We start from the raw sequence: 13,422 nt of genomic DNA on the forward strand, positions 1-13,422 counted from the left end.
TTATCTCGTAATTAGAACTTGTTCATTGTGATCATAAAATGTTACATGAAGATTTCTTCTTCTTTTTCTCCTTTGGATTTTTACCATTTTTATTTGGTGAACTACCTTTGGTGTTTGTTTTACCCTGTTGGTTTTTATTTGAGTTTGTTGCAACTGGAACTTTAGTCTCTTGCATTTGTCTTTGTTTCCCTTGAGTTGTACCACCATTTTGCTGTTGAAGATTAGGTTGATTGTTTCCATTATTTTGGAAAAGTAAAGATTTTGGTCTTGATGGAGAACCCTGTCTTGGATTTCCATTGTCGTTTGATAAGTTACCATTGCTAATATTAAGCATGTTACTACCATTTGTAGCTATTCTATTAATTGTATTAGCATGTGAATTTCCTGAAATATGCTTTTGAGATGATCTTGATGAATTATTAATGTTATTAGAATTAATTGCACCAGATTTTAAGGCTGGTATACTTGGTTTTCTTTTTTTTAAGTTATTATTATTATTCGCAACATTTTCCATTTCATCTCTTATAATCTGTCTTACTAAATCAATAAATACTTCATCAACGTTACTTCTTAACAATGCACTTGTTTCATAGAATGGAACTTTACCCCATGTACTACTAACTTCAATACCGTCCTCCACGCTAATAACTCTTTCATTTTTCAAATCTGCTTTATTTCCTACTAAAACCATTGGTACTTTTGAAGAATCTTTAATCTTCAACACTTGTTCTCTTAATTCCAGCAATTCATCTAATGATTGTTTATCAGTGACAGAATAAACTAATAAGAATCCCATACCTGATTTTATATATAATTCACGCATAGCTGTGAACTGTGCTACACCAGCAGTATCTAGAATCTCTAAATCGAAAACCTTATTATCTATCTCTATCGTTTTACGATAAGAATCTTCAATAGTAGGATCATAAGTATCTAAATAGACACCTTGTACAAACTGTACAGTAAGACACGACTTACCAACACCACCGGCACCCAATACTACTAGTTTATAATCTCTCATATTATGATGCAAATGTAAATGTATATGCTTCTATAAAAAAATATTAAATTGGTGTCAATTAATTTGAGAGCAATTCCTTTCCAAATGATCTTGATAACTCTAAACTTCCAACAAGAACTCTTTTATATTTTATACTGAAGTATATGATAAGAGTATCACGATGTTTACAAGTGTCCTAACCAGTTATGACAGCAATTGCAAAAATTATAACAATATCAATAAAGAAAAAAATGGAATCAAAAGAGTGCACTGTTTGAACAAACTTCTAAATAAAGAAATATCAGATAAAAATTCTTGATTCAATGTTTAAGGAAAACCAATAACGAGACAAAAACCAGTATTTTAACGGGAATCAATTATCTCTATCTCCTATTATTTTATTAATATAGATATGGAAATGGATATATATATATATATAGAAAGGTAAGCCTTGAAAGTTGCAATGGATTGAAACAAATTTAATAACTAACCACCAAAGGGTAGTAATAAACCTTTTCCAAAATTGAAGGTTGTAATTGGAACTTCAGGTGAGATAAGATCAACAACTTAGCAAAGTTTAAATTTATGCAAATTCTAATCAGAAACTAAGATTCAATATTCTTCCACTTTGGGCTAAAATTGACTACGTGTAACGCCAAACTTTTCACTATAATTCTATACTTAGGAAATTAATCAAGTGAGGTGAGTGGGTAGCAAGAGGACGCATGTAGTTCTTTACCCATGTTTATTATATAGGATATCTAGTGGTTTAAGAACGATATATATGTTTTTTTATGTTGATGCTCCGTTTATTTCTTAGCACCAACTTCAACTTAATTTCGAAATTTCATTTTTTTTGTTTAAGAGACAAACAAAAAGCCAATAGAATAGAAAAAAATAAAAGCTTTTTGATGTAAAAAATAACACGACAACATATTTTGTATGGTGGGAAAATAAAAAGGAATTATGGAAAATTGAAAACTGATGGGAATTTGGTGAAAATTCGTAGTACAAGTGGTGTAACAAAAATCAAAAGGGACAAGGCAATGAAACAACCAAGTAAGCAAGATATAGAATAACGTGAGTTTGGGAAAAAAAATAGGAACAAATGATTAGGATTACTGTAAGTGCGCATAGAACATAATCGGTTATGATAGAGGATAAAGTGTAGATTGCGCTTCAATCAGTTTATTTAATGGTTGTTTGGTGAGATATGAGAAGACCTCTATTCATTTTCACACATATTCAGGACAACATAAGATATTAGCATAGATACCAAGCAAACATCTAGAGTGGTAATAGTGGTTAGTGTTCTCATTATATTACTGACTTCAGTCTTATATTTTTTTTATCTTTTTTTTTTTTTGGATAAAAAAAAAATAAATTTAATTTCTACGGTATGGTAAATGGAGAACTGTAGTTTTCTTTACTGATAATTGATTGATTCGAGATGAGTATATTTAGTCAATTCTTAAAAATTCTTGAACACAGCTACCATTATATATGTGTATATATGTATTTATATTATATGTTGAATTAACGCCAAGTTAATGTTATTATTCATGGGAAGTGATCGTTGTGACATTGCGTGACGACATCCATGGTTACTTATACCACAATATATCACTTCCATAGTTATTAATAAGATCGTTAGAATTATATAAAAAGTGGCGTTCCTAAACTACGCCAACGAGCTCTTACACTGTGTAAATATCAATATATCCCTAAATGTGAATCTATAATTGTTGGATACAAGGTTAATAAAATTGTGATTAAATAGAGTAATCAATAAATATATACATATAAATAAGTTAAAAAAAAAATAAAATAACACAACCATGGATCCAAGAAATTGTTATTCCTAGTTATTTTGCAACCACATTTATTATTAAATTCAATAATTTTTACTGTCATTGCTCATCTGACTATACCATATATGCTATATACTATACGAATATTCTTTCGAGACGCATTAGTAATGTGGTCTCTTGGCTTTTAGAACTAAATTTTACACCATACAGCATGAAATCTATACTACAGTCACGTGAAATACTGCCATCGAATGAAACACAAATCATACCAAACGAGCCTTGTCTATTCTGAAAAAGAAAAGAAAAAATTTCAATCAGCGTCTTTTCGAAACCATCACCATCTCTTCTTATGCTTAACTGAATTCGAACAAGTATATTACATCCATTAAAATATACAAATATATATATAACACTTACTTGTTCTAGAGGTTGAATTCGTATCTTTTAAAGCAGAAACTTATTTTAGAATCTTTCGTCTTTAATTCTAATATATATTTCTTAGAATTTAAGTAATACAAAAGATTTAGTTCTGTCGGTGGAAACAATATATTTAGCAACATATTAGCTCAATATATTTTCATATACATTCTAATTATCACTACATTAATTAATCATGGATTCCAGAACCGACGTTATTGATTTGGTGGGTAACACCCCATTGGTTGAATTAAAGACTTTACCAAAGTCTATGGGTATTAAACCAAGAATTTTCGCCAAATTAGAGTTATACAACCCAGGTGGTTCTATTAAAGATCGTATTGCTAAGTCTATGATCGAATATGCCGAATCTACTGGCCATATCCACCCATCCAGAACTACCTTGATTGAACCAACTTCTGGTAACACCGGTATTGGTTTGGCTTTGATCGGTGCTATTAAAGGTTACAGAACTATTATCACTTTACCAGAAAAAATGTCTAATGAAAAAGTTTCTGTCTTAAAGGCTTTAGGTGCTGAAATTATTCGTACTCCTACTGAAGCTGCTTGGGATTCTCCAGAATCTCACATTGGTGTCGCCAAGAAGTTAGAAAGAGAAATTCCAGGCGCTGTTATCTTAGATCAATATAACAACATGAAAAACCCAGATGCTCATTACTTTGGTACTGGTAGAGAAATCCACAAACAATTGGTTAACTTGGATCAATTCAAGAACTTGAGAGCTGTTGTTGCCGGTGCTGGTACTGGTGGTACCATTTCTGGTATTGCTAGATACATCAAGGAACAAGATGAAAAAATTCAAATTGTTGGTGCTGATCCAATCGGTTCCATTTTAGCTTTGCCAGCTGCTTTGAACGAAACTGATATCACTTCCTACAAGGTCGAAGGTATTGGTTACGATTTCATTCCAAACGTCTTGGACAGATCTTTGATTGATGTCTGGTACAAGACCGAAGATAAGCCAGCTTTCAAATATGCCCGTCAATTGATCGCCAATGAAGGTGTCTTGATCGGTGGTTCTTCGGGTAGTGCTTTCACTGCTTTGGTTGAATACTGTAAAGATCACCCAGAATTGACCGAAGATGACGTCATCGTTGCCATCTTCCCAGATTCCATCAGATCTTACTTGACTAAATTTGTTGATGACGAATGGTTGAAGAAGAACGACTTGTGGGATGACAGTATTTTGGAAAGAGTCAACGCCAAGAAGGCTCCATCTGCTGATATTTTCAAGGGTGCTACCGTCAAGGACTTGCATTTGAAACCAGTTGTCTCTGTCAAAGAAACCGCAAGTATTGCAGAAGTTATCAATATCTTGAAGGACAATGCCTTTGATCAATTACCAGTTTTGACCGAAGATGGTAAATTGGCTGGTTTGGTCACTCTATCTCAATTATTGAAACAATTATCCACTTCTAACACATCTAAGGACCAAGACATTAAAGGTTTATACTTGAACTTCAAGAAATTGAACAACTTCGATGAAGTATCTTCATACAATGAAAACAAATCTGGTAAGAAGAAATTCGTAAAGTTCACTGTTGACAGTAAATTGTCAGACTTAAACTTATTCTTCGAAAAGAACTCATCTGCTGTTATTACCGATGGTTTAACTCCAGTCCACATCGTTACCAAGATGGACTTGTTAAGTTACTTGGCTTAAGCAACAAAGAAATTCAAAAATATTCCCCATTTGTCATTATGATTTCTTGAACTTTATAACTTAATATTTTTATAAATTTTAGAAAAGTGTCATTTAATTATGTATAAATACATTTAAGTTCAATATATATATATATATATATAGTAACCAATTAAAAATTTCCATATAGTTCAATCTATATTTACAGAATATGTTCATAAATCCAATCCATTTTCATTGTTTGTAACAGTATTATATTGCATGTAGATATACGAGAATGTCTTATTTTTTTGGCTGCTCTAATCCCAAAACTGTCATCAAAGGCCCCAATTGATCTGGGCCTAACTGAATACCCGCATTAGCCAACTCCTCTTTCAATTCATTCATAGCTCTTCTCAAGTCTTTATCCATCAAGATATTTATCATTTGTTTAATGCCCAATCTTTTATCCTCATCGGAGTTTACTAAACCTTTCTCAACCATAATATTCTTAATATCCTCCAATTTAGAAACTATTGTGGGATGAGAGTTTATATCATCCATTAGTTTCTGAACTTTTAAATGTGCCTCCAAATTATTGTTGGCCTGTCTATCATCCCAGGATTTTGCATACCATCTTTTAGGAACGACCGCTGATTGAATCGAGGTTGGTTTGAAAATTGGAGCTAATCTTACAGCTCTAGACAAAGTAGAAGATTTTAGTATATTTCTAAGTAACATATTGATAGATTGAGTTATTTTATTCCCATCAGCTTTTTCCCAGCCTCTGAAGTTTGTTAGATCTTTTGAATAGACAGACCATCAAATCTAGTTCTTAATATTCTAATATGACTTTGATTAAATTTTCAAAAATAATTTTTGTCAGAAATTAATAGTACACCAAATAACCTAATAGATATAGATAGTATAAAAATAAGTAATGAAATGTTACATGTGTAATTATCAATGGACTATATAAGGATAATATACAAACCCAAATTTTATAATAGATAAAATAATGATGATGATTTCATTATATAAATAGAATTGAGATCATCATAAAGAAACGTATTTATCAATGACTTTTCTTTCCCTTAAACAAATTAAAAAAACAGAGATGAATTTGCATAACTATGAGAATTTCCATCTGTTACCACAAGCTTCACAGGTACAGAAAGTTGTTAAAGGTTCATCCGCAGATCTTGTTTGTAATTGATAGTATGATACTTTTTTCTCTTTACATTTACCACAAGTGAATCTATCTGTGACGGATCTTTCAATAGTGGCACCTTGGGCATTAAATAAGTTTTGTCTTGTAATTTCCTCCATTTTTTGTTTCAAATGTTCAGGAGCTAATTCTTTGGTGTCACAATTAGCTAAGAATACTGCAGTGATATCCCCATTATTAATTTTATGTTTTAAATCTTGATGATTCTTGGAAATGATATTAGAGTATATTACACGGTATCTTTCTTTGTAACTCTTTTCATTACTATCACAATCATAGGCTTTATTCATTTCTTCTTCAATACTTTTACAAGTGGCCAATATTGATTTTGGTGGATGTTCACTTCCTTTTGCTAATGCATCATAGAATGCCTTAATAACCATATCACGAAGTTTATGGTTATAAATATTAGTATCGACACCATCGTTTTTAGCATTTCTTGGGACGGTGCTAACGTACTTCATTTGTTTTCTAGTATCAGAAGAACCACTAACATTTCCATCAGGTGAAACATCACTAGCACCAGAACCACCACTAACGTTAGAATCAACGGTAGATCCGGAATTATGAGCACCAGAACCACTACCGCCGCTGCCATTAGTATTATTAGCTTGAGCTTGCTGCAATTTTATCTTCTTACTTCTATTAATTGCATCTTTCCAACTATTAATCATTTTCCTCACCAATTTCGAAATTTCAACATTACTAGATTTCTTAAATTTATTAACTTCAACACCAACTTTAGTCTCCCTCAACAACTTCTCGGTTGCAACAACTTCCTTATCCAGAGTCTGCAATATCTTTAAAACATGACTATCATCATTTTTACCTTTCTCTAAATCCTTAACCAATTCAATAACCTCTTTAGCTTCCATTTTTAAATTTATTCTATATTAACATTCACTTATTCACAAACAAATAATTAACGAAATCACAATAGGAAAACCAAATGCTTTGTTTCTATTTCAACCTCACCAGATACAAAACAAACTTATTCAAAAGTACAAGACAACACACTTGCTATAATCCTAATATATCAATAATATAATCAATCCATTATCATTTGAATCTTTCATCTTTAAAATTTAAATCCATCATCACTATTTCAATTGATATTATTATTTTTTTTCCTCTTCCTTGATGCAATAACGAATAAATTTTCATTCAGATAAAGCTTTAAAAAGATATCTAACTATACATATAATGAAGTATATACTTCCAACTTGGTTGGTAAGCAAGGTCAATATTGATGGGAGGTAGTAGGATATAAGGTCGTGAATAGTACGGTATAGTTATATTGTTTGTTTGTTTGCGTGTGTGTGTTATTATAGTAAAGTGCCCTTTTTCCTGAATAGAGTGATCGCATCGATAATAATGAATAGAGGTACTAATGTTCAAAACAATCCACCTTCTCGTGTAGTATACTTGGGTTCTATACCATATGACCAGACAGAGGAGCAACTGTTAGATTTGTGTCGTAATGTTGGTCCTGTGGTGAATTTGAAGTTGATGTTTGATCCACAAACTGGGAAATCTAAAGGTTATGCATTTGTCGAGTATAAGGATTTAGAGACTAGTGCAAGTGCTGTTCGTAACTTGAATGGTTATCCAATCGGTTCTAGATTTCTAAAATGTGGTTATTCTAGCAATAGTGATATTGGTAGTGGTGGTGGTAATGATTTGATTGGTAATGATCAAGATTTTGGAAATAATAATGGTAGTAGTAATGGTAACAGTTCAAATACATTCTTACGATTTCCTGAGTTGCCTTCTGGTATTGACGTCAATATAAATATGACTACACCAGCAATGATGATATCCAGTGAATTGTCTAAGAAGAGTCCTGAGGAACAATTAGAGATCCTATCAAAGTTTCAAGATTGGAGCAAAGAAAATTTAGATGATGCAATTGCACTATTAGAAGAGTGCCCACAACTGGTCATTTCCTTTGCTGAAATGTTATTAACTAATGGTATTTCAAAAACAGACGATCTGCTTCCCTTGGCGGTTCAATCGAATACTAACTCTAATGACCAAAACCAAAATGAATCTGATAAGGATCCTAAACTCCAGGAAAAGCAAAAAAATCTATTGAAACAAGTATTACAATTAAGTGATAGCGAAATTTCAATCTTACCAGATGATGAAAGAATGGCCATATGGGATATCAAGCAAAAGGCAATGAAGGGAGAATACGGAATGATATGACCTAATGTTAGAATCCCAATTTAATTAATCCTTCAATTAAAGACAGAATAATTGAAATATATATATATTAGCATCTTGACAAAATCATACCACTACCACAACATATTATAATGAAATGAGATACACAGATAGAATACAGTTTTTATATACTTGTATATATTGTTTATATCTGTTCCAGTTACATATAACTTCAAAATAATAGACAATATCTTTAAACATTACTATCTTCTTTATATTATTTAAATCCATAGATGTTTATAAAAGGGGAGGATGAAACTATACGGCGGCAAGAATAAGAACTCTTTGTCACTATTCATGGGATATCTTGATGTATAAATAACGAGGTAAAGCAAGGTATATAGCATGTCTTATAGCTTCAATTATGGTAGAATTTTGATAAGGAGGTATATATTATAATGAGGTTTAGTTTTGGGTAAAATATGTATATTTTCTAAGAAGTTTTAGATTTCGTCACTTGAACGAGCACCAGAAATCTTACCAGTTCTTGGGAAAGACAAGGGATGAAAATATGTTCTAGAATTTAATAATAAGACATCTAATATATATATATATGGGTAAGATATTTCAGGTAGGTTGTATACATGCCAATTTGATAACGGTAACATACCTTTATCTAGTGAATTGATTTTAGGATTTACGAGATAATTATCAATTCTGATATCCATTAGGATTGTTTAATTTATGTTCGTTGAAGTGGTATAAGTTACGATAAAAAGTGGTTTAAAAGAATAATGGATCTGATATAATATGACACCAGAGTTAATTTGAATATTTTGCTTTTATAAGCGGTTAAGTGAAGTTATATTAGATTAGATAGGTTGGGACAAGGGATTATGTAAATCACGTGATACACCATATGCCATTATATGTACTTCTTTCATCAAACAATTAGCCACCTAAGCAACATGATATTTTGTCAGATATCATGAAGACTATAGTATCCTTCAATTTAAGCGTTTGGGTTATAAGGATACATGTATGTTGTTCTTTTCGAATATATAATTGGAAACATCTTCCATGGAGAGGGACATAAGACATCGAAAGATCGAGATATGAAGAAAACAGGTCAAGCAAAAATAACCAAAATAATGCAGATATAATCAAATTCCCAGCGTTAGACAACTAAGATTTGGATAAGATTTCATTCCATATGTGAAGGGGATTCTAGTTAACAAAGCTATACCTTTATTTTTCCAAGTTTTGCTTCATTATTTAATATATACCTATCAAATTGCCAAGTTAGAATGTGATTTCAAGAAAGAAACAGAAGACAGAAGACAGAAGATAGAAAACAACAAAAAAGAGATGGTACTCTATGTTTTTTCGATTGCTAGTTGCCAACTAATTATGTTCGGCCAGTATTATTTGCCGTCCGATTTCATCAGTCCAATTAAAACATATGACCTCTTCCAAATGTATTATTTTTTTTCTTTAATACTCCTTCCATTATATGTCGATGTATATGTATATTGATGATGGTAGTCCTTCTGTGTTGCCCATATTTTTGATAGTTGAGCTTCACCGAGAGACCACTGGTTGGGTCTTTTTTTGTACTATGACGGCGCTACCCCAGGACGTGCTTAAATCTTTAGCCTATTTACCCCTTTGTTAAAGCTTCTCATTTTTCAAAGAATTAGACCTACACACCTCTCGAAATGCTTAAAAAGTGTGGTTATAGACTACTGGGTATTTACCAATGGTTTATAACCCAAAAAATGTACGTAATGGAAAAAAAAAAAATGAAAATTCAGAATACCTTAATGCAAGGCAAGGCATCAAATTGAACTTCGATTCGAACACTATAGCTAAGTGCTTATTAATATTGGTAAATGAAAATGAAAATGTACTGTAACATATTAACGAAATGGCACTAAATGGCACTAAATTGCCTATTTTTTCAAATATCTAATTGGATTTTCGACTATTTTGATGGTCTACAACTGTTAGATATTTTTTATTTCATTCGAATATAAATTAAAAAGAGATTTCTATCTAATATGTTTTTTAAAGTGCTTTCTCATTATATTTTTGTTTGATTTACTTTTCTTATCTGGCAATCAAGACCTAATTAAGAAAATAAACTTCAAAGTTTGTGAATAAATTACACAGTTTGCTAAGTGTACCTTAACTGTACCAAAAACTAAGTAAAACAAACTATCAAGTTTACTTTGCTAGCTCAACCTAGTATTTATTGTAATTTATTCATTTCAACATGGCTACAGAAATTATTACCGAGAAAAAGGAAATTGTTGCAAGGACAAGGTCTTCTGGTATCACCTTCAATCCTCCTGTAACTCATGATATGGTTAGATCTTTATTTGATCCAACCATTAAAAAATCATTTTTAGAATGCTGTATCACTTTAACCATTCTAGCTAATTTTGTATTATGCTACTATTTGATAAATTGGTTTGGTTTATCACAAGCGAAGTTGATCTTTCTTATCCAATATGTCTACTGGAGATTGGCTTACAATCTAGGTATTGGTATTATATTACACTACCAGTCTCATTACGAATCATTAACTAAGTATGCAAACCAGAATAAATTATTTAAAAAAGAGAGCGCTAAAACTAACTGGATTGCATCCTTTTTTCAATTCGAAATTAAATCTAAGATGCCAAACGATTATAACTTACATTCTTACCCAGATGAATTGAACTGTTGGTTATTATTTCGTCAATTTGTTGACCTAATTTTAATGCAAGATTTTACTACATATATCATATATGTGTATTTATCTTTACCAACCGATGTTTCTTCGTTGATCAATTGGAAATCTTTAATAGGTATTGCCATGATTCTTTTCAATATTTGGGTTAAAATAGATGCTCATAGAGTTGTTAAGGACTATGCTTGGTATTGGGGTGATTTCTTTTTCTTGCAAGATGCTGAACTGACCTTTGATGGTGTCTTCAATATTTCCCCACATCCAATGTATTCTATTGGTTACTTGGGTTATTATGGGTTATCTCTAATCTGTGGTGATTATCGTGTTTTATTAGTTTCTGTTGGTGGTCATTTCTTACAATTTTTATTCTTGAAGTATGTCGAATCTCCACATATTGAAAGAACTTACGGATCCGATTCTCCATCCAATTCTACCCAACATCAGATAGACGATTTGATTGCTAAAGAAAACTATGATTATTCAAGACCTTTAATTAATACTGGTATTTTATTTGAAAATTTCCAATTTTTAAGATTCAGTGACTATTTTACTGTATCCACTATTTTGGTACTGTTCTCTTGGTTTTTTACTTCAAAACCATCTAATAATTTCCTATTTGTGCTAACTTTGTTAACTAAATTAACAACTTGGTTATTAACATCATGGATTTTATTCCAGCAATCCAATAGAAAATGGTTTACAAGATTGTTCTTAAAGAATGGTTATACCCAAATTTATTCCTATCAACAGTGGCAATTCCTATATAACTACTCATTAATTGTCACCAATACGTTGCTATTCCTACATACATTGAGTGAATTATACTCAATTCAATCTTCTGACGGATTAAACAATTCCCATGTAATTTTTGGTTTACTGTTATGTGCCATCCAAATTTGGTGTAATGTTGAAACTAGAGATGCGATTTCTGATTTTGGTTGGTTTTATGGTGATTTTTTCTTAACAAATTACATCACTACTAGAAAATTGACATCTCAAGGTATTTACAGATATTTGAACAATCCGGAAGCTATTTTAGGTGTTGCTGGTATTTGGGGTTCTGTATTAATGACAAACTTTTCAAAAACAAATGTGACATTGGCCGTTTTATGGACTGTTACAAACTTAATTTTTGTTAAATTAATTGAAGAACCACATGTTTCAAAAGTTTACGGTAATGGTACCAGAGTTAGTGGTGTTCAACAAACTTTGCTAGCCTTGAAACCATTTAGATGGATCTCTGATTTAATTGATGATTGGGGTAATAAAATGATGAAGTCCTTACATGGTTTTGATTCTGATTCTGATTCTGAATCAATTTCTTCAGGTAAGAAGGGTAATTTGAGTTCATTGAAATTGTCAAAAAAATCTAAACTAAAGAATAGAGTACAATCTGATAATAAATTAGCTCCAAACTCTAAATTTGAAATTGAAGATTTAGAAGATGAAATAGTTTATTTGCCAAATTCTGTTACTATAAGCTGGAAATTGCCTATTTCTATGTTTAATGAAAAAGACTGGATTGGTTTATATAACGTTCTAGAAACTGGTAGTGATCGTACTCAAACTAAAATCCCATCTTTGGGTCATTGGAGTGCAGTTGATGCTACAGGATATCCACATGATAGTATCAATACCAATTCTATTACGGAGTTTAAGAAAGGTTCCAAAAATGTATCCGGTAGAGTGACTTTCGATGCTAATTTACTGTACTTCAAACCAGGTATTTATGAATTTAGATACCATTCTAAAAATTCGCATAAGGTTTTATTGATTTCTTCGCCATTCCAAATATCATTCCCAGAATTTGATAACGAAGCTCAAGTAGACATTAAAAATGAAATAATGAAATTCTTAGATGCAATCTCTTGTATGAAGAATGAAAAATACTTCGCTAACGATAACAAGTATTTCACAGCAGATGCATTCAGTAATTACATTAAGGATTCTTTTGGTATTGAATTGTCTACAGATTACATTAGAAGAGTTAATGGTGATGTTGAAGTTATCTCTCGTAGGGTTCATGATATTAAGGAAGTGTTGGATAGTTTAAATTGATACAAATCTTTCAGGAAAACTAATAATATAAATAAAAAAATAATTTTCCACTAATTTAATATAATAATATTTATGTATATTATATCTAAGGCTATTTAACAAAAATCGTTTTTGTTTTGGTGNATTAAGTGATTGATGATAAAAGCTCTGTAATGGCAATACTGTTGTCCACAGTTTTCTATCCATCCTTCTATGGCGGCCTTGGTTCCCGTCGCCTTCCCAAACCCTAATACTTCGAGAACGTCCTTCAAAAATGAATGACATCTCCCTTAAAATGACCACCCTGGGCAATGTCTACAACTTCTAACCCAGGTCCAACTAGTGCCAAGTTTTTCCCTTAAACAATAGGGAAAAACACAGAAGAGG

General features: G+C 31.5%; 6 protein-coding genes across 6 annotated transcripts; 3 read left to right on the forward strand and 3 right to left on the reverse strand.

Moving 5' to 3' along the window:
• Nucleotides 1-31: 31 nt before the first annotated feature.
• RSR1 (Ras family GTPase RSR1) lies at nt 32-1,021 on the reverse strand (the record flags this gene model as incomplete). Its single annotated transcript, XM_001643973.1, has 1 exon — nt 32-1,021. The coding sequence occupies one exon, from the start codon at nt 1,019-1,021 to the stop codon at nt 32-34; it is 990 nt and encodes a 329-aa protein (XP_001644023.1).
• Nucleotides 1,022-3,424: 2,403 nt separating this feature from the next.
• On the forward strand, nt 3,425-4,912 carry CYS4 (cystathionine beta-synthase CYS4; the record flags this gene model as incomplete). The annotated part of the gene is made up of 1 exon (XM_001643974.1): nt 3,425-4,912. The coding sequence occupies one exon, from the start codon at nt 3,425-3,427 to the stop codon at nt 4,910-4,912; it is 1,488 nt and encodes a 495-aa protein (XP_001644024.1).
• Nucleotides 4,913-5,173: 261 nt separating this feature from the next.
• Nucleotides 5,174-5,611, reverse strand: DPC13 (Dpc13p; the record flags this gene model as incomplete). The annotated part of the gene is made up of 1 exon (XM_001643975.1): nt 5,174-5,611. The coding sequence occupies one exon, from the start codon at nt 5,609-5,611 to the stop codon at nt 5,174-5,176; it is 438 nt and encodes a 145-aa protein (XP_001644025.1).
• Nucleotides 5,612-6,001: 390 nt separating this feature from the next.
• DST1 (transcription elongation factor DST1) lies at nt 6,002-6,973 on the reverse strand (the record flags this gene model as incomplete). The annotated part of the gene is made up of 1 exon (XM_001643976.1): nt 6,002-6,973. The coding sequence occupies one exon, from the start codon at nt 6,971-6,973 to the stop codon at nt 6,002-6,004; it is 972 nt and encodes a 323-aa protein (XP_001644026.1).
• Nucleotides 6,974-7,472: 499 nt separating this feature from the next.
• On the forward strand, nt 7,473-8,306 carry RNA15 (Rna15p; the record flags this gene model as incomplete). Its single annotated transcript, XM_001643977.1, has 1 exon — nt 7,473-8,306. The coding sequence occupies one exon, from the start codon at nt 7,473-7,475 to the stop codon at nt 8,304-8,306; it is 834 nt and encodes a 277-aa protein (XP_001644027.1).
• Nucleotides 8,307-10,539: 2,233 nt separating this feature from the next.
• Kpol_1026p17 (PEMT/PEM2 family methyltransferase) lies at nt 10,540-13,056 on the forward strand (the record flags this gene model as incomplete). The annotated part of the gene is made up of 1 exon (XM_001643978.1): nt 10,540-13,056. One exon carries the CDS (start codon nt 10,540-10,542, stop codon nt 13,054-13,056), a length of 2,517 nt encoding a protein of 838 aa, XP_001644028.1.
• Between the last annotated feature and the right edge of the window lie 366 nt (nt 13,057-13,422).

Source organism: Vanderwaltozyma polyspora, genomic scaffold (genome assembly GCF_000150035.1).
Source record: "Vanderwaltozyma polyspora DSM 70294 KpolScaffold1026 genomic scaffold, whole genome shotgun sequence".
In the NCBI taxonomy this organism is placed as follows: Eukaryota; Fungi; Ascomycota; class Saccharomycetes; order Saccharomycetales; family Saccharomycetaceae; genus Vanderwaltozyma; species Vanderwaltozyma polyspora.